The following is a 25,409-nucleotide window of genomic DNA, read 5'->3' as shown; positions in this document are numbered from 1 at the left end:
CTTGCAATGAATGAAGTGGCATTTTTTGCCCATGGTTATTTCCATAACTCCAAAGAAATTACAGTAAGTTGCCCTACCACTAGTGTCCATGAGGTGTCCAATACTGAAGGACAATTAAAATTATAGCATTAATGTCAAACCAAAACATTGGGGACTTTTATGTTCATATCAGTGGAGATCAGAAATGATGCAGATTTAAAACACGGCATTATTACATCTGCACAGGTCTGTCTACCAGATTGTGTAGAATAAATTAATGGACTACCAGCCAGAATTCTGGATTATTAACCCAGAAAATTCCACTGTGGCCTACAGAGAAATTAAATTGAAATCCAAATTTAAAAAAACTAGTCTCAGGGATAACTATGAAATTGTTAACAAATTGTTAAACTCTTATCAGGTTTATCAACATTCTTTAGGGTGGCAAGTCTACCACCCACTCCCACTGTGGTTTACAATACAACTCCTTACTCCCCACCCATTGCACCTTCCCCTGTGCCCGCAGGAGGTGCAATACTTGCGCACACACACCTCCTCCCTCACAACGGTCCGGGGCCCCCAAATAGGTCTTGCATGTGAAGCAAGACTTCACATACATCCAGAGGATTAGTTTACTGCATCAGGTGTGCCCTTTGTGGCATTCTCTACATCTGAGAGACCAGTCGCAGACTGGGAGATCATTTTGCTCAGCATCTCCGCTCCATTCGCAACCACAGCATCCTCCCAGTGGCCAACCATTTCAATTCCCACACTCATGTCTGTCCATGGCCTTTGGTACTGTCCCACCCAAACCACTGCAGGCTGGAGGAACACCTTATTTTCCATATGGGAACACTCCAGCCATATCGCAATAACATTTACTACTTTCCATTAAACCTGCTTGTCTTTTGTTTCCCTTCTCCCACCCCCTACCCCTTTCCTGTCTTTCTAGTTCTTTCACCTACACAGCCCTGCCATTCCCCACTCCCCCTCATTGCTGCTTTCCCCTCCCTCCTTTCTCCACCTATCACCTTCTGTCTTGCCACCACCACCCCCCCCCCCTTTTGTTCGGGCACCTGCCAGAATTTTCTCACACTTGGATGAAGGGCTCAAGCCTGAAACGTTGGTTATATATCTTTACCTTTGCTACATAAAGGACACGGTTTGACCTGTTGAGCTTCTCCAGCATTTTGTGTGTTTACTTCAACCACGGTGTTTACTAAATTTTGTGATTTACTTGCAACTCCTTACTGTCCAATGTGGTTGAGTCATAACTGCCTTCTCAACTCACAGGAGCTGCATTTAGGTTGTGTAATTACAATAAGCTGACCACCCGTTTCAGACCTACATCAACCACCCTTTGATGAATGTTGGAAAAGAAAAGCCCTCCTACCTCTTGATAGATGTCAATGGGATCCCCATAATGAGATTGTTTAGAACATCCTGGAAATTCTCTAATGCAGCAAGAGTCAGGAGGCCACTCCATTTCTGCCATTTCTAACCAATCTGTAAAGTAAACCACTCCGCAGCACTTGAACTGGGGAGAAAGAAAACACAAGTCTGTCAACAGCTTCAGCTTCATGAAATCTTGGCCATGAATAATGAGGAATTGCAATTTGTTATACATACAGCCACACACAAAATAAACATCAATTGGCAAAAAAGAATGTGATTTGGACTAGCACTTCTAGTAGATAATTAACAAAGAAACTTTTTGCCAATCATAAAAGGAGGAGATGCATTCCAGAAAAAAAAACATTTTGTGATAAAGGTGCGACATAAATTTACTTTCCTTGAGCAGAGCACAGATAGCATAGGCAAGAGCTGGGATAGAATTTTGTCCACCACCTCATATAGGAGCTCTATTTCTCTCACCTCCCTAACTGAGCTTGCATTAAGCACTGGACTGATAAATGAGTCATCGTCCTTTTATTTTGTAGACTTCCTTCATGTGCCTAACATCATCAGTTTATCTCTGTGGGAGTATTATCACCACTGATAGAAGATTTATGGGCTCAAGGTCCTACAGTACAATTCAAAGTTGTGCTTACTAATGACTTAGCCAAATTTCCCCCCCCCCCCAAACCAATGGATTGCATTTTTTTTTTAAATCCTATTGTGCACAGAATGTAATCATTGCTACCTACAAGGCAATTGGACAAGGTTTTTTATTCATTACATATAGTCAGGCAATCACAGTACAGAACCAGGCCTTTTGGCCCACTGAATCATTATCAACCAACACAAATCCCATTTTTATTCTCCCCCTCATTCTCATCAACTCCCTCCAGATTAAATCACTCACCTACACACAAGGGTCACTTAGTGACTAATTAACCTGCCCACCTGCACAAGGTTGGAATATAGGAAGAAATCTGAGCATGCCTTGTCCTTTCAGCTTTGCATTCTTTTATTGAAGTGTCAATGAATTAAACAAAAAAAAATTGCCATAAATACTCAACAAATCAGTCAGCATCCACGGAGAGAAATGAAATTGCCATTGCTTGTGGTTGGCCATTAATCAGATTTCTGATGACCCCAAAATCTAACAGTTTCTCTGCCCACATGCCTTTTGACCTCCTAAGCACTTCCAGCTCTTAGTTGCTTTTTTTCCCAGTTCAAAATCCCACAATCTAAAGGGTTTTTTTATGCATTTTAATATGTCAAATGAATCCCGACATCCTCTTCTATTTTGTGACCAGTCCTTTCTGTGCCTGCATTGCTACTCGATTAAAGAACAAGCTCACCTTCAGTTCATCCCTGGCCTGAAAGTCTTCATCCCTTTCACTAACTGATCTACACATTGCCCTTCATTGGCGTCACCATTACTAACAAGATCAGTCTTCATTTGCCAAATATTTCTCCATTGCTGAGAGAAAGATGCAATCATGAGAGGATTTTCTTGAACTCAACTTCAAGAAAATGAGAGCATTGATTCTTGCTGTCACTATAAATCTTGCTACTCTATAACTAAGTCGATACCTATCAGATACTAACTCGCGAAACTCACTAATCCAGTGGTTATGTGACATAAAGGCATGCTTCAGATTCTAAGGACTATCGCAATCCACCTCAATATTCATGTGGCAAAGATGTCATGGTACCCTTACTGTCACCAAAACCTCAACCCGTTTTATTTAGAATGAATAGGAAAAGATCAGTTGCAGTACATGTATGAAATAAAATCAGAAAATACTATGGTATTTTATCAGGCTAAATGTCTTCTATGGACAAAGAATAGAAAAGTTAATGATTGGAGTCTATGACTCAATTAATGATATTTTAAGCATTTACTTTTTTTTTATTCCAGATCCATATTTTCTCTGACTATTTGGAGCTCCTTCTCCAAATACCATATTGCTTTTCTAACTTGAAAAACTTTGAGGAAGCTTCCAAGAAGCTACCTTTCCAATCAAGAATTTGGTTTCTCTTTTCAATCTTCCTGTAACGTTGATGTTGTATTACCATTAATCCCAATTCTCTAACATATCTTCCCCATTTTGCTCACTGATTTTTCCAAAATACATTATGTCAGGTAGTTCAAAGGTATAGTGACAAATATGTTCAATTTTATTCCTGCCATCTCTGTTATAAATTTGGGGGTTAATTACATTTGAAACCACTGAGCGTTTAGTGAATTGTAACCAAGTGTAAGAGGAAAGACCAAATAACCATAATTAAATCTTAGATTTAAAAAAAAATAACCTCTTAATCTCCCTTCCCCCAAAGGATCCATGAATGCAATAATAATACAATTTTAAAATATTTATCAATTCAAATGACAGATCAATTACATTCTAATTATACCGCTTTCTTAAAAGCAATTCAGATCTATGTTTCTGCTGAGTATTTTCTTTTTTTGATATGAACATGTAACATTAGCAATCAGCATTACTCAGCCACAAAACTGAATTCAATAACTGACATTAGCAATCAGCATTACTCAGCCACAAAACTGAATTCAATAACTGTATCAATATCAGTAAAGTATTACATGCTCATCAAAAGCAACACCATAACACCTAGAATTAACATCAGGCTGTAAAATGTACCTCTCTCTGAAAGAAATTCCAGGCATGGGTTAACCACTGGTACGTACCCATGCCAAAATAGGACATTCTTGATTTCAACCCAACCATATCAGACCTTTGTATGGAGATCTGAAACAAAGAGGGACCTCAATTACATCTTTGGCCAGCATGGCAAAATGAAAAACCAACATAAATATTGTAGATATTGGATTAATAAAAAGTTATTACATAAACCAATGAATTATGTATATTAATTCAATGTATATAAGCCAGTGATTAAGGACATATCTATTAATCTAAACTTAACATTCATTGAGACAGGTTTACACAATTCTAGAACTTCTAATGTATCAGAATTAATATTAAGCTTGTTATCTTTCGATAGCTGTAAATGGTTTTGAAAATTACAGTTAGTTTTATTACTTATCTGTGGATTGACAGGACATCTTTAATTTAGCATTGCATTGACCTGATCCAAATGGCCTGATTGAATCATGTCAACACATTTGACAATGAGCAACAAGCGCTTTTGGTAAAAACACAAAGCTGGAGAAATTCAACCGGTCAAGCAGTGTCCTTTATATAACAAAGGTAAAAAATATATTACAACGTTTCAGGCTAGATCCCTTCATCAAGGTACGGAAAAATGCCACCAGCTTAAATATATCTGCCCATAATTCTGTGCTCAGGAAGTATTCAATCTTTGCCAGTGTTTTGGGTTGCAACCCTATAGTGGTCAGAGTCTCGATGAAGGGCTCTCACTCAGAATATTAACAATTCTTTTTCTCCCACTGATGCAGCTCGGCCCAACGATTTCCTCCAGATTTCAGCATCTGCATGTCTCATCCTGCGTGTCTCCAGTATTCAATGTTTGACAGATTTTAGGAGGAAAATGCTAAAGGGCTATTTGGCAGGATCTATCACAAACAAATCACATTGTGACCAATTCACATAGGATTCTGGCACAGATTGCTGGAAGAACTCAGTAGGCGATTAGTATCAGTGGGAGGAAAAGAATTGTCAATATTTCAGACTGGAGTCCTTTATCAGGACTGAGCAGAGTCTGTTTTGCTCCAGATTCCATCATCTGCAATCTCTTGTGTGAACCCAGTCCTGGTACACATAGGAGAAAATAATAGAAATAAATATCATATATCATAGTGTAAAAGTCAAATGTTCCAGACCATTTTTAATGTTAAATTTATGGGATCAATTATTGCATGAATACTACTTTTTAGGGGCTGAATTTCATTTTAGAATTCAAAATACTGTACAAGTAGCAGAAGCCCAAATGATCTCTAAACAACAGAAACACAATGAATCAAAATAATCAGTGTCTGTGCAATTGTTCACAAAAACTTAAGAGTAGAAACAATGAAATTCTTCAACACTGTGGATTGAGGTAAAAATACAAAGGGTTTGGCATGGGGGAGGAAAATGGGAAAAAAGGAGGAGATGGAAGTTAAGTGGGGAGAGGTGTGAGGGGATAGAGAAGGGTAAAGGGGAGGACTGAGCGGAGCGGAAATGAGCCTGTGAGATCCAGCAGCAGCGACAGCCATGGGAAGGCAGAGGTTGGTGTGGAAACTGGCAAGGATTAGAGGTGTTTTGGACTAAGGTCGGAGCACAGGGTGCACTGGTCTATGGGCAGCCGGGGCCAAGGAGAGAGTTTGCAACCGGGACATCAGGAATTTTGGTCTATAGGTGGGTGGGACTGAGATGAGAGACTAGGGTCAACTTTTACATGAGATATATGGAAAATTCCAGATTTTTTGGTCAAAAAATAGAGGACTTTTACATGAGATCAACTTTTATATAAGTGTAAAGCATATTCATTTTGAGTTGACATGCAGAATAATATTCCAAATATAAATATTTAATTTGGAGATTATGGCATGGTTACAGGCCCTTCTGGCCCACAAGTCTGCACTGCCAGTAAGTGCAATCAGTACACCTTTGGTTAAATACATAGCAGCATCAAGTCCATTCATTCTATTTAAAAAGCACCAATGCCACATCTTTGAACAAACAGTTATTTATTTGAGATGTGTTACATGTGTGCAGTATCAGCAAGATATTAAATTACAATGAAAACAAAGTCTGTAGTCACTGGGATTGGAGCAAAAAGAGACACGTTGGAAGAACTCCGTTGGTCTTGCAGCATCCAAAGAGAAAACTATAATACCAACATTTTTTGGCCTAAGTCTTTCTTGAAGGCATCGGGAGTCCGCAGGCCAAAGCTCCCAATGCCTTCGATGTGGATTTCCCATCCAGTCCCGAACACCCACGGACTAGATCTCCCGACGTCTCCAATGCGTTGGAGATAAGTTGGTCCCAACCACCCCTACTCCAAAATCAATGCTGACTCCCTCACTAGTTCCCACACCAACCTCAGCCTGACACCGCTGCTGGATCGCACAGGCTCATTCCCCCTCCACCACCACTCCTTACTGTTCACCAATCCTTTCACACATCAACCTACTCCCGTCTCCTCCCGTGATTAGATTCCATCCTCCTCCAAAACCTTTTGAAGCTACAGTTTTGGCAGAGTAAATATAGAAAAGCAATCTTGGAAGCACTGTGACATTGTCTGATAGCAACATTTTCTAGATATATACAAAAACTACCAGCCTGCCAAAGAAACATGCATTATCAGTAGCTATCACCACTTTAATCCCTGAATCATCAGGGATTGTGGAGAATTACAGGTCTGGAGCCTGGTAATCAGACACAAGGAGGAAAAAAGTTCTAAAAATAAAACCTGATGTGACATCACAACATTGATGAATTGTTTGGAAAGTGTGGTGCAAGTTGTGTGGATAAAACAATGAGCAAATTGGACCAAGCACACGAGATTTAGTTTTTAAATGTTGATCCAATAATGCTCCATTATGAAAATAACACCAAACAAAATGGAAAGCAATTTCACCTAGTGTAAAATGTTAATATGAACACATCACTTATCAGGAAGGCTCAACAGTGACTGCACTTGCTGAGAAGACTAAAGCAGGCAAGACTACCAGCCACCATCATGTTAACCTACAGAAGCTCTATCGAGAATTGGCTATATCACGGTATGGTACGTTTGCTGCAGAGAAGTGGACAGTAGGTCAATCCACAGGACCATAGGAGTGGCATCAAGTATCACTGGAGTCTCCCTTCCTCTCCCCCCCATCCCCCATTGACGTGAACTATCAGGATCATTGCCTGAAGAGGATGTGGGGGGGAAGGAAAAAAAAAAAATCGGTGAGGACGCCTTCCACTCGGCACGTAGCATCCTTCAGCTGCTTCTGTTGGGAAAGAGATATAGGATTATCAAAGACTGCACCACCAGGGTGAGAAACAGCTTCTTCAGACAGGCAGCAAAAATGCAGAATGACCCAAGGAACTGCTCACACTAACCATCTGAGACTCTCATAGTTATAAAACAATATTTATTTATTTGTATATATGAATACTGGTTTGTCTGTATGTGTGTTATGTCTAATTATACATCTGCATATTTTGCTCTGAGGAGCAGAGAACATTGTTTCATCAGGTTGTACTTGTGCAATCAGATGATAATGAATTTGACTTGACCATAAAAATCAATAGGGGCCCTGATAGTTCAGTCTGGTTCACATGAGTATCGAAGGTGAAAAAAGCTTATCTGACAGGAAACTTTCGTCTTTTGTAATTGGAATCATTCATTATAAATGTATCATTGCAGAGCAGCAAGTTGGAGAAAGCAAGCACACAAAAGCCCCATTTAGAGTTAAACTTAGTACAAGTCAAAGTGGTGGCAGGAGGGGAACAACTGCACATACTGTTTTAACTGTTTCCAGACTGCAAGTATGTAGTCTACTATAGAGTAAAACATGGAAGCCTGCAGAATCTGTCAAAATCTGAAGAATGGAACTGTGTTTAAATATTATAATGAGTGATCTACTCTTCCAGGTGTTCAAAATACACTTTAGCTCCTAGCTCGTTGGATTCAGAATCAGAATTTTGTAACTGCACGGTAGGAGGAAACTTGGCTCATGGAATCCGTGCTCGCACCCTACAAAAAATCATCTCGTACTCTGGCCAGGCTCATCCCCAACACTTTCCTTGTTAACCTTCAGCCTTTTCCTCTCACTATTGCCCTTTCTCAAAACAATGGTTAATCCTGTTTTTAACCCCCTCATGATAAAATCTACAGCACAATCACAACTGCAGGATCAAAAAAAAGTTCTCATCTCATTCAACTCTTTTACCAATCATTTTAAATTTGTAACTTTGAATCCCGACCCGTCTCCTACTACGAATACCTTTCCGTCTCCTACTACGAATACCTTTCCGTCTCCTACTACGAATACCTTTCCGTCTCCTACTACGAATACCTTTCCGTCTCCTACTACGAATACCTTTCCGTCTCCTACTACGAATACCTTTCCGTCTCCTACTACGAATACCTTTCCGTCTCCTACTACGAATACCTTTCCGTCTCCTACTACGAATACCTTTCCGTCTCCTACTACGAATACCTTTCCGTCTCCTACTACGAATACCTTTCCGTCTCCTACTACGAATACCTTTCCGTCTCCTACTACGAATACCTTTCCGTCTCCTACTACGAATACCTTTCCGTCTCCTACTACGAATACCTTTCCGTCTCCTACTACGAATACCTTTCCGTCTCCTACTACGAATACCTTTCCGTCTCCTACTACGAATACCTTTCCGTCTCCTACTACGAATACCTTTCCGTCTCCTACTACGAATACCTTTCCGTCTCCTACTACGAATACCTTTCCGTCTCCTACTACGAATACCTTTCCGTCTCCTACTACGAATACCTTTCCGTCTCCTACTACGAATACCTTTCCGTCTCCTACTACGAATACCTTTCCGTCTCCTACTACGAATACCTTTCCGTCTCCTACTACGAATACCTTTCCGTCTCCTACTACGAATACCTTTCCGTCTCCTACTACGAATACCTTTCCGTCTCCTACTACGAATACCTTTCCGTCTCCTACTACGAATACCTTTCCGTCTCCTACTACGAATACCTTTCCGTCTCCTACTACGAATACCTTTCCGTCTCCTACTACGAATACCTTTCCGTCTCCTACTACGAATACCTTTCCGTCTCCTACTACGAATACCTTTCCGTCTCCTACTACGAATACCTTTCCGTCTCCTACTACGAATACCTTTCCGTCTCCTACTACGAATACCTTTCCGTCTCCTACTACGAATACCTTTCCGTCTCCTACTACGAATACCTTTCCGTCTCCTACTACGAATACCTTTCCGTCTCCTACTACGAATACCTTTCCGTCTCCTACTACGAATACCTTTCCGTCTCCTACTACGAATACCTTTCCGTCTCCTACTACGAATACCTTTCCGTCTCCTACTACGAATACCTTTCCGTCTCCTACTACGAATACCTTTCCGTCTCCTACTACGAATACCTTTCCGTCTCCTACTACGAATACCTTTCCGTCTCCTACTACGAATACCTTTCCGTCTCCTACTACGAATACCTTTCCGTCTCCTACTACGAATACCTTTCCGTCTCCTACTACGAATACCTTTCCGTCTCCTACTACGAATACCTTTCCGTCTCCTACTACGAATACCTTTCCGTCTCCTACTACGAATACCTTTCCGTCTCCTACTACGAATACCTTTCCGTCTCCTACTACGAATACCTTTCCGTCTCCTACTACGAATACCTTTCCGTCTCCTACTACGAATACCTTTCCGTCTCCTACTACGAATACCTTTCCGTCTCCTACTACGAATACCTTTCCGTCTCCTACTACGAATACCTTTCCGTCTCCTACTACGAATACCTTTCCGTCTCCTACTACGAATACTTTTCCGTCTCCTACTACGAATACTTTTCCGTCTCCTACTACGAATACTTTTCCGTCTCCTACTACGAATACTTTTCCGTCTCCTACTACGAATACTTTTCCGTCTCCTACTACGAATACTTTTCCGTCTCCTACTACGAATACTTTTCCGTCTCCTACTACGAATACTTTTCCGTCTCCTACTACGAATACTTTTCCGTCTCCTACTACGAATACTTTTCCGTCTCCTACTACGAATACTTTTCCGTCTCCTACTACGAATACTTTTCCGTCTCCTACTACGAATACTTTTCCGTCTCCTACTACGAATACTTTTCCGTCTCCTACTACGAATACTTTTCCGTCTCCTACTACGAATACTTTTCCGTCTCCTACTACGAATACTTTTCCGTCTCCTACTACGAATACTTTTCCGTCTCCTACTACGAATACTTTTCCGTCTCCTACTACGAATACTTTTCCGTCTCCTACTACGAATACTTTTCCGTCTCCTACTACGAATACTTTTCCGTCTCCTACTACGAATACTTTTCCGTCTCCTACTACGAATACTTTTCCGTCTCCTACTACGAATACTTTTCCGTCTCCTACTACGAATACTTTTCCATCTCCTACTACGAATACTTTTCCATCTCCTACTACGAATACTTTTCCATCTCCTACTACGAATACTTTTCCATCTCCTACTAAGAATACTTTTCCTTTATTCACCCTGTGCAGACTATTCACAATTTTGAAAATAATCATCACGTTCCAGTGTTTTTCATAATAGGAATGACTCCCAATCTCACAAGGAAGGGTTTTAAATCTCTAAGCTGTCCATAGGGGGGGGCGGGGGGGGAGGAAAAAAAGGAGAAACATAGTACAAAGTAATAAATAGATGTTGCCTGTAAAAATAGTTCAAAGCTTCACATAAATCACATATAACTGAATGGAGAGCTAACTAATAAAGTGAAGGAACTGGCTCAAGGCTAATAGAGGTCATTAATACCAAGCACAAATTTTGCAACAGATTTTACTTCAGAGACTGGAAAATTCAGTAACATATCAAAAATTCTATTACTATTCAATGGAATGTCACATGATTATATTTAAAATCTGTCAGTGGGATTTTTGTGCACTACCCAAATTCCCCAAGATGGTGAGACATACGAATGGGTCCTCACGTCTGCTACTCCGTTTTATAAAATTGTCTGCTCTGCTTTCCCACTGAATCACCAGACAAACCAATTTTATTACACCCTGAAAATCTATTGATTTCAATCTCTTATACGTTCCAAGACAAAGCATCCACAATCCTGATACAGAAAAATCCATTACTTGAAATGAAATGATTTTTCATCTTTTCCCAAAACAACTAATCCCTTTTCGTGAAACAAAACCCTTCAGCCAGAGAGGGAAAAAAACTCTTCGGCATCCACCCTCTCTCTCTCTCTCAAAATCTTATGTTTTAAAGGAATGTAGCTTTGGAACAAATATTAGTGCAAAATATCAATCGTCTTGTGAAATAATCAGTAAATACATTTTCAAAAAAGTTTTCAGCAATTGAATCAAAAAAAAATCTCACCTACAATGTTAATCAAAAGATTTATAAAAAATATGTATATTAAACTGCAAGAAAAGGAGAATGAGGAAACAAATGGTAAAACTAAACAAAAATGGGAACAAGATTTAAATATAAAGATAAAAAAGGAAACATGGGAGAAGTTATGCTCTGGAACGATGAGAAATACAATAAATACGAGGCTGCGTATGATACAATATAATTGGTTACACAGACTATACATTACACCGCAAAAGTTAAATAAATGGGACCCAACAGTATCTGATAGATGTTTTCGATGTAAAAAAGAAAGGGGAACAACAATTCATGCAATCTGGACATGTGAGAGAGTAGAAAAATTTTGGGATGATCTCAATCAGATATTAAATAAAATAACAGAAAACAATATACCAAAGAATCCAGAGATCTTTCTCCTAAGTAACATAAAAAATAAAGAATTTGGAATTGACTTGGAAGATGCACAAAAAAGATTTGTCAAGATAGCCCTAGCCGTAGCAAAAAAATGTATTATGTCAACCTGGAAATTGGAAGATAATTTGAAAATACAACAATGGTATATAGAAATGAATAAATGTATTCCATTAGAAAAAATAACATATAGTTTAAGAAATAATATTGAAATATTCGAACAAGTATGGGAGCCTTACATTAAATACAATAGCGAAAACCTACCGGGAACAAACATTACCTAAGTTGATGGAAGGAGAAGAAAAGAAAAGAATGGACTCAGTAGAATTTCTGGTGTATTTTTGTTGAATGACAACATTGTCTAACTGAATTAATGCAACCTAGATTGTATACCTAAAATGGATGAGAGGGGGGGGGGGTGGGGGGGTGGCTTGGGAGGAGGGAGGGGGGAGGGAGAAAAAGTCACTGTAAATGTGTGGAAAAGAAAAAGTGTATATCATGGCTATTGTGATTTATGGTGTGAAAAATAAAAAAGTTAAAAAAAAAAAAAAAATCTCACCTCTGGAAGGACACAGTGATCCTTTGTGGATGCAGTGGGATGGTTAACGTTCCAAAGGTCTGCATCAGGACTGGGGGTAAAGAGGGAAGATAGGTAGTACAAAAACGAGAATGGGATGGGGTGAGGCAGGAGTTGGCAGCTGATAAGTGGAACCAAGTGAGGAGGGGGATACCAGGGCAGATGGAGCCAGATGAATGAGGAAAGGTCGAGTCAGATGCTTGAAGGTGGATAATGTGGAGTCAACAAATGGTTGTAGATTCCCTAACCCTAATGAAATCAGGTGAGGCAGAATGAGTGGGTCGAGTTGGTGGCATGGGCAGATGGAACAAAGTATCATCTATTCATTTTCTCCCACTAATCCTGCTAGTAGATTGTGTTTAGCTTCAAATTCTAACGTCTACAATCTTCTGTGCCTCCACGTTTTGAAAGAACCTGAGTGAATCAGATGAGAAAAAAAGAACAAAGAGATTGCAGGTCACTCACATACCACTAAGTATTCCCTATGCAATAGGTGCTCTGTGATTAGTAAGGGATTGCTTAAGGTGGTATGTGGGTAGAAAGAAAAAGTTTGAAAACCACAGTTTTAATCGTACCTAATTGACTCGTTATGTGCACGGTTTCATAACTTCAAAGAAAATGGGCCAATGACAATTTTTCTCAAGCAAAATATTTCATTAAACAATTGGGTCTAGAGCAGTGATTCTCAACCTTCCTTTCCCACTTGCATACCATCTTAAGCAATCCCTTACTAATCACAGAGCACTTATGGCTAGGGATTACTTAAAGTGGTACTTGAGTGGAAAGAAAAAGGTTGAGAACCACTGATCTGGAGTAAGATACAAACTGCGGGCAAAATCAGTTTAACAGCAACTGAAAGGAAAAAAAATCTATATTTGGGTCAAGACCTTGCATCGGGACTGACAGTGGAGAGGGAAGAGAGCTAGTGGAAAATGGTGGTGGGGGGGGGGAAAGAGAGAGAGGAAGAGCTGAGAGTCTGCATGTGACATGAATAACCTCCACCCAGGAAAAGGAGAAAGAGCAAAATGTACTTTAGGTTGCTGGAGGATGTAATGCAGAGGGTCTCGTGAACTCTTCAGTGGGAGCCTAGTCAGAATTCACCTCACCTACCCATCAAGATCAAGTCCACCTCTTGACCACCTGAACTCCAGCCCCCTCCAGCCAGCTGAAGTATAAAGTCAATCTTGTGGAGCAGCTCTTTCTCCTTTCCTCTGGGAAGGGACCCTAGCTCCACTCCAGGTTGCAAGCCATGGGCAATACTAGTGAGTCAACTATAAGGGGGTGGGGGGTATAGTTATAGTTATGCCTTACTCACTAATATCAGAGTAATTACAGTCTGTAGTTAATTGGAGTAGATGCTGCTTGGTGTTTGTTTTGACCTTGCATTCAACTATAAAGAGTAGCAATAAGTAGGAAGTACCAAGTATTGGTTGGATGGGGTGTGTCTGTGTGATCCCTGTTCCAATATCCCCAATATGTAAATAAAGATCCTGGTTTGTGGTTAAACTGTGTTCAGACTTGTCACTTCTTGGACTCTCCAAACGTTCTTATCACAATCGGTGCTGCAAGCAGGATCTTGGGTGTTTCAGCTGGACAGAAACAGGTGCGTGAGGTTCTGGAACAGGGTCAGTAAGAAGGAATCCACAAACAGCGAGGATAGGGTCCCGGGGTTCACCGTTGATAGTTTGGCTAGACTACTAACTGTTCACGGCAGACCAGAGGTTTGGTCCAATTGTTTGAACCCATGTGGGGAGAAGATTGGGCACTACATTATATTCCCTCCTCAAGAAGTTGGGGTTCCTGGGGAGTAAGGGGATCCAGAAAAGTGTCTTTTGGTTGCTCACAGCCTTCTTAAGAGATCAGCATGAAGTCCCAGATAAGAGACCAGAGAATTGCCCAGTTAAACAGCAGCATTGCTCCACTTTGCAAGAGGCAGTCCAGGCTCCACAAACCCATGCCACAGAATTCAAGAACAAAAGGACCGAACTAATGTTTTAGCAAGTTAAAATGAGGCAATCGAAAGCAAATCACCAGGCCAGCTGACAGCCAGATCCAGTCAAGGACCAAGCCATGATGCTGCAAGATAGGCCCGATGTGGTCAGGGATGGGGCAATAGCTAGAACAGTAAGGCCCTCATTCTCTCCCATGCACCCACCTCCCCCCCCACAACCCATGCACTCGATCCCCTGATTGGTGATTACGCAGTCCCAGATCCAGCATGGAGGCACTCTTTCAGCCCATGCCAATGGAGATGTGGAGAAGGGCAGAGGAGCCATGTGCATCCATATCCATGGCCCTTAGGAGACCATTGAGACTCGGGAACATTCTACCAAAAAGCCTGATTGGGCAGGTTGTCCAGCCAGCAAACTATTAATTATGCCCCGTGGACGCCGTCTGAAGCCGTTGAAAATGATGCATCCTTGTGAGACAGGGTGGTAGCAGCAGTCTGAGTGCGGCACCCTCATTACCAGAATGGAACCTACAGTCCTGAGCAGAGTAGAGGAGGGGAAAAGGATCATCAGAGAATGGGCTCTGGTTACCATACTCTATGAGGGTGTCCGTGATCACAATTTCCCCAAGAGCTCCAGCATTACCCCTCGTGCTGCTGGGACATTTGGTAACTACTGCTGGCCCGGCCTGAAAGGGGTGGTGCTGTCCTTGATGGACCCAACAGCCTATGAGGGAAACCATCCGCCTACAGAAAGGAGTGGAATACGTAAAGGAGGGAGCATCTTGACTCTCTGATCCACAGGCTGTTTCTGAGCCAGGCTATAACATTTCATCCCTGCCATATGGGATTCCATTGCAGCACCCAGATATTGGGTGCCCTTTGAGGCAGACTTGTTTTAAGTTGTTACACGATGTGGCACCTTGTTGGAAAGGATGGGATCTAGTCTGCACCCACTCCCCAGCTCATCTGGTCAAAGCTATCACACTTTTGATCATTTTTTTGTTCCTGATAGTGAATTTTAAAAGGACTAAAATTAATAAAATAAAATTTCCAAAACACATGAAAATGTTTAGGAGATGACAATACATCCAGAATTGAAAAGATCTAACTTAACATTTTCTTACCTTTCTTTATCACAATGCTACCAGCAAAATTAAAGGTCTTCTGGATCCTGCTGCTGGTCTATTATTGCAGAAGGTGTGCAAACAGATCCCCCAGTGTAAATGGTGAAGTACCTCAGCAAGTTAATGTTTTCACTACTTGGCAAAACTAACCAACAAGTTCATACGTTCAGTGTTCAGATGCATGTACTAAGGTCCTGGACATGCCGGCATTTTTGTGGGTAAACTTCTGCAAGACTACGTCATCCATTCATCATAGCTCTGCTGGCATTTTCAAAGACTTCTCTAAAATGTAACTTTTATACTTTGATGAAAAACACACTGTAGCAAAGGAATCTAAGCACTTAATACACATTTTACTTAGAAAGATCAAATTGAAACTCACCAAGTTGTCCTGATCATAGTTCCATACTCCACAGGCAATTTCCACACAGAAAATTATCAGTAGGATGCCAAAATACTGAAAAATAATATGGATCATATGCATGAAGCAAATCATATGGCTAAATTATTTTGGTAACTATCTTGTATCGCTGTCATTGCAAATTAGCACACAGGAAAATCTTAAAACAAAGAAATAGCCATTCAAATTCCCAACAAGTTATTTCAGTTTGCAATCTCCATTTCCTTATTCAGTTTGTTGCTCAGCTGCTATCAATAGAACAAAAAAAAATGCATTGCTATAGAACCTCTCACAATCTCAGCATGTTCCAGAGCACTTTAAAGCAAATTAAGTGACATTAAGTGTAGCCATTGATGTAATTACAGTATAAGGAGCATGGCACCCTTTACATGCAAAGCAAGCTCACCACAGAAAATAACCTGATTATCAAGAGTAAACTTTGAACAGTGTGAGATGACCCTTTTCTGACCAAAAGAAAACCATTTTAAAGCAGAGTTCTCATTCCTTTAGGTTGTGATTTGTTAGTTTGAAAGTTTTTCCCTAATTTTTCCTTTGTAGTTTTACTCCTCTTTCAATGTCAATTTATATTGTCTAAATCTTTTCCAGATCTGACCAAATTCGTGCACTCTAAATTCACTCTTTTTCTTTCCATTCTTTACTTCTCAATCCTTAAATTGCGTCGTTTGAGATATAGAGCTTGTTTGTTCTGTTGTGAAGATGTCCAATGTACAATCAACAGCTTGCATTTTAGGTAAAGATTTGCAAACTTGAAGTGTGCACCAAAAGGGTATGGTATAATTATATACTGTAACATCAATGTTGTTATGTATTCTTCACAAATTGTGCAAAAATTAAATATCAGTCAAGGGTTATTAATAAAACAAGTCGTATTTGAAAGTTACTTCATCCAAATTAGAGTATTCTTTACTGAAAGCATATTTACCCAAGCAAGGAGCAGTGGATTTCCCTTCACTGTCCCACAGCAACCTAACATTCCAATTACGATTAAAAAACAGCAAACAGCAATAATTAAGGGATGGATCACTGGAAAATATGTCAGAATGAATGCTTCTTCCAGCCTGCAGAAGAACATTAAGCGTCCATTAATAATACCCAAAAGACAAAATTACCAAAACCTTTTGCACTAATAACTGTATCCAACTGCATCATTCCTTGGTAACAGCCTCAAAAACTTATTAAGCACAATACTTTGTATCCACAATCTGAATTTTACACAAACTTACTAAAATTTTGACATGATTTCTGACCTACTCTTCAGTTTTTATATTTTACTTAGTGATATGATTATTAATACAAGCATGTGCAAGATTTTGCAAATAAGGACACTGAAGATGACCTTCAGAGAGACCAGATCAATAATGTAAATTGGTACAGATATGTAACATTTTGAATATACACTTGCCTTAATATGAAATTGGTCATTTCAACTCTGGTGCAGCCAATAATAATGGATTAAATACTGTATTATTAGTTTAATAAATGTATTTTCTGGACCTTACTCTATTAATTCCACAATAGATTTATTTTAATTCTTGTTTTTGTTCATTTTCTCCCCTGTGGCTTTCCTCCTCCACAGGCATTGACTTTTCCATTGGCAAACAGTTTTGATAGTTGTGTTTTTTTTTAATTTCAGCACCTGTGCAAATGGGCCATGATTAACTTTGTCTAAATAAGCCATTAGAATTGAGCTTCAAGGTACTCTTTCATCCACTCCCCTCAGTGGAATCCCATTGTTGAGCTCCGAGGATGTAAAACCACAATGTGGCATCTGGTCTGATTGAACGCAGAACAGATTAAGCAAATAGTCAGTCTCATTGCCTCATCTTGACCCCACTCTGCTACTCTGATCAACTTCATTATTAACAATATTCTTTGCTTCTAAATTTCAGTAAGGATTACCTTCCTGTACATCTTATGAAGGTCGAGACAGTACAGCACAGAAACAGGCCCATCTGCTCCTGATGTTTGCACCAAACACGAGGCCCAAATTAAACTAAATTTCTTCTTCCTGCAAATGATCCATATCCCTCCATATCAGTGTGTCTATCTAAAAGATCTGCTTCCACTGCAAACCTTACAATGCATTCCAGGCACCCACTATTCTCTGTGTCAAATAAAACTTGCTCTGCATATCTTTAAACTTTCCCCCTCTCATTTTAAATGCATGCCCTCAAATGTTTGACGTTTTTACCCCAAGAAAAAGATCCTGTCTACGCCTCTCATCATTTTATAATCTTCTACCAGGACTCCTTTTGCTTCTGCCCCACAATACTTTTTTTTAAGATTTTCATTTGGCATTTAAAGGACAGCACGGATAATGTAGCAGTCAGCGCAACACTGCTACAGCACCAGCGATTGGGACCAGGGTTTGAATCCCACGCTGTCTCTAAGGAGTTTGTACGTTCTCCCCATCTCTGCTTGAGTTTTCCCAGGGGCTTCAGTTTCCTCCCACCTTTTGAAATGTACTTGCATTGTAGATCAATTGGGTGTAATTATGAGGCACGGGCTCATGGACTGTCTACATTTTTTTTTAATTTAAAGGTTAAACCATTATAAACATGAGTAGCCAAGGGAAAGAGCAGCCAAAAATATTAATTCTCAACAAAACTTTTTCAGATATTTCAAATTAGTAACCAAACTCACTGCTAACACTGTAACACTGCCAAATACTGATTGCATACAGGTGTCCCTCAACTCACGATGGGGTTGCATTCCGGAAAAAGAATACCACACCTACCACTTTTTATAATTACATTGTGAATGCCTTTATTCCACACTAAAAAATCATTAACATTCACAGGTAAAAGCACACTGTGCATGAAGAACATTTGAACCATTGAAATAAAGTTCATTGCTAAAGTGACAGGGTCATCAATTTCACTCTCACATCGCAAGCATGGAAACAGATCAGAATTTAAAATTGAAAGTACGGATTCGAAGCATCATAACTTTGAAAAATTGTAATCGGGCCATCGTAAGTAGGGGGAACACCTATCTGTACATTATGGTATCGCCCATATCCTCTATTTCTAATTCTATAAACCATCTCAGATCAATGAGCAGAAGTCAAAAAGTTAAATATCAAATGAATTCTGAGGGATGACAGTTCAAAACTGTCTCAAAGGTCTTGATCAGAAACATTGTCATTTCCTTTCACCCAACACCCCCCCCCCCCACCCCACATGCTGTTCAACTTGTCAAGTTCCTCCAGCAGTTTGTTTTATGCTCTTTAATGAGATTAGATCATGAAAATAAAAATGGGAAGAAAGTACTTATTAAATCTGAAACTCATTTGCTTGTGTTAGAAGCTTAATCCTAATCAAGAAGAATAACCTATAGATATTACTAAAGCTTTTTCCCTTTTGCATGCACATCTTAAGTTGTATATACATTCCATAAATTCTTGTTGAAAAAATTCCATTTCTAAATAATGGCAAAAAGCATACCACTGGTAGGCGAGTGAAGAACTAGGTGACAACACCTCAAGATTCAGAGCAGCATTTTTTTGCTCCAGCTAAGGCTATCATAATAAATCTTTTTTGTGTTCCATCCAAATCGAGGCCAAGTTATTTACTTCTTATATTACTTAGAAAGATCGATCTCTGGATTTTTTGGTATGTTGCTTTTTGTGATTTTATTTAATACCGGATTTAGATCTTTCCAAAACTTTTCCACTTTCTCACATGCCCAAATTGCAAGTACTGTTGGTCCCACTTCCTTCTTACAGCGAAAACATCTATCTGATATTGTTGGGTCCCATTTATTTAACTTTTGGGGCATGGTATATAGCCTGTGTAACCAATTGTATTGTATCATGCGTAACCTCTTGTTTATTGTATTTCTCATAGTTCCGCAGCATAGCTTTTCCCATGTTTCATTATTTATCTTTATGTTTAGATCATGTTCCCTCTTTTGTTTGGGTTTACAGCTTATTTCATCGTTCTCTTCCTCTTGCAGCTTGATGTACATGTTTGTTATAAATCTTTTAATTATCATTGTATCTGTAATCATATATTCAAAACTGTATTCTTAGCTGTCGCAAAAAAATGTATTATGTCAACCTGGAAATCAGAAGATAGCCTGAGAATACAGCAATGTTACATAGAAATGAATAAATGTATTCCATTGGAAAAAATAACATATAATTTAAGAAATAACATCACAGTATTTGAACAAATTTGGAAACCGTACACGGAACACAAAAGAGAAGTCCTACCGCGGACCTCCACCACCTAAAATGACAGAATGAGAAGACGATGAAATGAACTGACCCAGTGTGTAAAAGTAGATGACACAATTTTCTTGTTTATTTTCATTGTGTGATGACATTGTTTAATGGGTTTAATGTATCATATATGTTGAATGTTTAGTGGGTGGGGAGGGGGTGGGAAGGAGGGAGGGAAGGGAGAAAATGACACTGTGTATATTCAAGGGGGAAATGTTTATGTGTATTTTGGTCAATATGGTTCATAGTGTGAAAAATTTTTTAAATTTTTTAAAAAGATTCAGGGCACCAGATTTACGATGGAGATAAAGAGGAACTGCTTCTCCCAGAGAGTGGAGAATTCTCTGCCCATAGTAGCAGTAGAAGCTACCACAGTAAACAAATTTAAGACAAGATTGGATAGATTTTTGCATATGGGGCAGGTAGCTGGAGATCAGATCAGCCATGATCTTATTGAATGGCAGAGCAGGCTTGATGACCCAAATGGCCTATTCCTGCTCCCATTTTTCACGTTCTTGTATGATCCCTTTGAAAAGCATGACCAAGTCCTATAAAAGCTTCAACACCTTTATTTATTTCCAGCATAACAAAAACACCTGTTTGAGAACTTTAAAAACATTAGAGTAAATTTAAAGCAGTGTGCTGTCATGTGTGAGCATTTTACACTACCTTAAAGTGCAAGAAAGGCAATGCAACATTTTAATGACCAAAATTCTCCAAACGAAGAAAAGGAAATCTACTCAGATGAGACCTTATTTTAAATACTGCAAATATACATTGACAAAAATTATTTAAGAAGCAAAGCCTGTTCTTGTCAGCTGCCATATTACAGATATTTACAATTCACATTTTAGAATTTATCCAGTAATTAGTTTATACATACCGGGTTTCTCTTGTTAATACAAGTACATTATTCAGGTAATCTCTCATCCATGCAGACACGCCCAGAACACACAGTGACATCAACTGTAAAATATGCAATTCTTTTATTTAGTAGTCTATTGGCAAATATTTAACGCTGCACAGTGATTTTCCTTAACTGGTGTCCCATTGCTGATATTCATCAGCTTTCTGACACAAAAGGCTCTATTTTATGAAAACAAGTACCTACTATTTAATTTTTATAGCTAAATAGTGAAATTTGTTGTTTCATCGAGAGCATTTTAAAGCTTAAGCAAATTAAGATCTTGTCATATCTCGTGCTGATTTTGTAAAAAGTATAAAAATGCTGCCTATACAAGACCCATTTTAATTTTTTTTTCTGACAATAATCCACTTTTATATTGTTTCACAATTATCAAAAATAGAAAGACATAATAACATTATGTTTAATTTTTTGACAAAAACTTACTTGAGACGCAGGGCCTGTGAAATAGCTTTTGAACATATCAATTGTCCCTGATACTATTCCCTCTAGCAGCCATTTTTAAATGCTCATCAATCTCTGCGTGAAGAAGGTACCCCTCAGATCTCTTAAATCTTTCTCTTCTCATCTTAAATCTGAGCTCTCTAGTTGTAGATTCACCTACTCTAGTGAAAAAGGCAATGACGATTTACTCTTCATGATTTAATTAACCTCTGTTAGTAATACCACCACCGCCCCCCCAGTCCCCTACTCTCCTTGAAGTCTCAATTTATCCAGCTACTCTTTATAATTGAAGGCCCTCAGTTCCAGCAACATTCTCAGGAATCTTTTCTGCACCTTCTGCCCAGCTAATTCCCTAAAGTTTGGCCACCTAACCTACACATCGTACTCCAGCTGTGGACTCGCCAACTTCTTGTACAGTTGCATCCTGACTTATCTACTGTACTTATTCCCCCAACTGATGAAGGTATCCTTTTTGACCACTTTAAACTATGTACCTGTACCAGTAATTTTCTATTCTTTATCACTCCCCAGAGCCCTATGCTCTGAAACCCCCCCCCCCCTCATTTTACCTGCAACCATACAGTGGTCTTGAAAGTCTGTCTGCTCTATCTAGTGAAATGTAACTGACCCAAACAACTCACATTTAATACATTCCAATCTAATGAATGGCCCTTGAATTTTAACGTCAATAGGATTGGACATTTAATTTCTGTTTCAAATCGTATGAAGTCAATGCATATTGACCACTGTCCTGATTTTAGAAAAATTAACCAAAAAGTAAATAACAAAAGCATACCAACTCTGCACATAGAGCCGATATCTTTCAACAGATAAAACAAACTTCTCTCTCCGCAATATCCAAAGTTCACGTAGAAATCGATTAGTTCAACAGTGACTTTATGTTCAGCAAGAAAACGTATCCAATTTTGTAGAGGCAATCCAATTCACCAGAGCTGCTGGCCACTGTATTCTGTGAACTGGGTGCCGAAGGAAAGGGTGTTCGGCTTATTTAATCGCACTCACCCAAAAAAGAAAATTCAAAACACAAAGTAAGCAGCGTAGACATTTAACGGAATCTTCCCTGGCCATTCTGCCTGAACCTCACGGGATGACCCCATCACTTTATCTCGCCCGTCATCTGGAAAAAAAGTTTAAAAAATAGACAAAGTTCCAATTTTTTTTGTTTTTAAACGCAATTATATTAAGATGGGCTGGTTCCGTTCTTCTTTCCAAAGTTGCACAAAAGAGGAGTTCACATGCATGGTTCAGCTCGCAGAAGAACCATGGGTTGAAGTTAAAAGGGCGATCACACTGTCCAAGCTTTAGAAGTTTTACAATTGGTTACAGCTCAGAGAAACCGTTTTAAAGAGCCATCGCCTTATCTTATTGGACGAGACCGAGTATTAGTTTTATGCAACACAAACTTTCCGCGAGTCAAAACGTTCTAAATTAGTGTCGCGCGTTATAGGCGTTTTAAATACAATGTACGTTTAAATTGATTGATAGACAAATAAGCGACCAGCGCAACAGAAATGTATCAACTTGTCTCGGTCAATTGGATACATCCAAAATCTGGTAACCACTGACCAGGCTTTGCGTTCACGTGCTCCCCCGAGTCATTTGCTCACATTTACCCAACTCCAAATGCATAAATTCTTTGCTAACTTGCCCGATAAAATAAAACGGTGCAATTGGTTGAGTCCCTCGGTTCCCCGAAAAACTCGCACGAGAACCAGAACGCCTGGAAATAAATGATCTCTTATCTCATCCCTTCTGGGCAACTCGTTACTTATTGACTCGCGCCCCAAGTAAGAAAGCACAAACCCCTCGTTTTGCTTGTGATCGGTATCTGTCAGTCGCCAAAAGATAAAAATTCACACCCACGAAGTTCAACGCCTGTGGATTCGTTTAAAACGCACCGCCCGCCAGAGACGGATTTCCAGCTGACCCACTCCCCCACGCGTTATAAACGTTGCAGCTTCCAACCGACTGGCTGTGGGAGAGGTGAGGGGAAAGCGGCGTCTCTTCTCTCCAAGCAGCGAGGTCTGTCGTTAACTTTTGAGGGCTTCTGCGCTGCCCTTCTCGCTTCTTTTTCTTTCTTCTCGCTTCCTGGATGATTTCCTGCAAGAACCGTGCCCTCGCACACGGCTTTGATTTCTGACCACTTGGCCAGCAGAATCGACCTCACGCTGTGCGCTTGCGTCCTGCATTCGGCCACGCTCCTTCCAAGCACCCGAGAGCTTTCCCAATCTCGTGGGTCCCAGGATTTCCAGCCGCGAGATCCAACAGATTGTTCGCGGTCCAAATGGATACCAATCCATCCAAAGTACAGTAAATACTGTCCATGCTTTGTGTTTACACCAATCCACTACAGTTCACTTTCCCGAATCATTTGGTCACAGTTACCCAACAAACGCTTAAATCCTTTGCTAACTTTCCCCAGAAAATAAAGCCTTGCAATTGATTGAGTCCCTCAAATCCCCATGAAGGTTTGAGGAAAATACATCTGATTCCCCAGCAGTTGTTCAGAAAAAAAATATCATGTACCTATTCCATTTTGTTTTGTTTTCTGATTAAACCTTCCCTACTGGTATTGTGTCCCTCCAAATGTCTTTACAAATGTCCCCTCAATTCACCACTGCTGGTCAATAAAGATGTGTAATTGACACATGGAAGCATCATGTCCCCAAAACATCTTAACTTTATGGCAGAACTGTGAAGAACCATCACTGCCAATCAATAAGATTCATGATTGACTAAGGCAATAGAAGCTCAAGGTGGTGACAAGGAACTCAAGTGGGAATCGGGGGTCAGGGTAAAAATTCTCCAATGGCCGGAATCACAGACCATTAAGGTCAGTTCTTCTCCACTCCCCAACCCTCTCTCTATCCTGGGATCTCTGGAATCTCCCAAGGATCTATCTTTGATTCCTCTACTATTTTATTTAATTAATGTGCTTCTATTGTATAACATCATTCATTAACATCTATTTTTATAACATCATTCATAAACATCTATTTTTATAACATCATTCATTTGGTATCACTTCTCTCCTTTTTTACTTCATTTCTTTTTGTTCTCAATCTGCCCTGACGTAGATGAGCAGAAATGAACTCCAATTAAATATTAGGCCCAAAAATATTGTCTTGCTTACCTACTACAATATTCCAGTTTACCAATTCCACCATCATGTCTAGTCACAGTCTGAGCCTGAACCAAACTTCATAACCTCAACAACTACTCTGAACCTGAACTGGGTATTTGTAATATTGTCAAGATCATTTCCCTCCAACTTTACATTGTCCCTGCCTCAGTTATTGACATGCTCATTTTCTTTTCCTGCACTGGGAAGAGACCTGAAACATTAACTGTTTACCCTCACACAGACAAAAATGTAATTTCTACCAAGTTTAAATGTTTCATAGTTTGGTAATGAGGATTGGCTGGTTTTCCTTGGAATGGTGGAGGCTGAGAGGAGTCCAAATGAAGGTATACAAAATTATGAGGAGTATATGTGGGGTGAATAATTGAAAACACCAGTAGATGTATACAAAATCAGATGGCGGTGGTTACAAAGGGTAAGCCATTTAAAGGGGATTGGAGGAAGCACTGGAACTCACTGCCTGACAGAAGATGGAGTCTTGGTTCCATACTCTCGTAACATTTTTTTTGTAACTTTTTATTGATCGCACTAGTCTCATAACATTTAAGAAATATCTGAACACCCAAAGCATCAAACCAAGTGCTGATCAATAGGATTAGTACAAAAAGTGCTTGAAGGTCGGCATGAACAGTCCGAACAGCCCGTTTGTGTCCTGTATGACTATTATGCAAACCAAGATTTATTACATTAAAAATGTTCAAATGTAAACTTAATACAAAAACATATTTCATATCTAGTAACATGGTATTGC

The 25,409-nt window shown here is 39.6% G+C and overlaps 1 protein-coding gene across 8 annotated transcripts in view; it reads right to left on the bottom strand.

Annotated features, from left to right (window-relative positions):
* tspan12 (tetraspanin 12) overlaps positions 1–23,691 on the bottom strand; it is a 30,811-nt gene extending 7,120 nt beyond the window's left edge. Inside the window, exons 1-7 of one of the 8 annotated variants that reach the window (XM_069903952.1) lie at positions 23,320–23,690; positions 22,519–22,633; positions 21,010–21,092; positions 16,824–16,959; positions 15,863–15,937; positions 4,032–4,139; positions 1,373–1,516 (exon numbers count right to left, since the gene is read on the bottom strand). In XM_069903952.1, the coding sequence (XP_069760053.1) occupies positions 1,373–1,516; positions 4,032–4,139; positions 15,863–15,937; positions 16,824–16,959; positions 21,010–21,092; positions 22,519–22,584 (612 nt within the window). In that variant the 5' untranslated portion in view covers positions 22,585–22,633; positions 23,320–23,690. The other 7 variants (XM_069903955.1, XM_069903959.1, XM_069903954.1 and 4 more) reach the window with 7 other exon arrangements.
* Positions 23,692–25,409: the final 1,718 nt, after the last annotated feature.

Source organism: Narcine bancroftii, chromosome 11 (genome assembly GCF_036971445.1).
Source record: "Narcine bancroftii isolate sNarBan1 chromosome 11, sNarBan1.hap1, whole genome shotgun sequence".
Lineage (NCBI taxonomy): Eukaryota > Metazoa > Chordata > Chondrichthyes > Torpediniformes > Narcinidae > Narcine > Narcine bancroftii.
The sequence above is the reverse complement of the archived record's forward strand: the minus strand, read 5'-3'. Positions and strand labels throughout refer to the sequence as shown.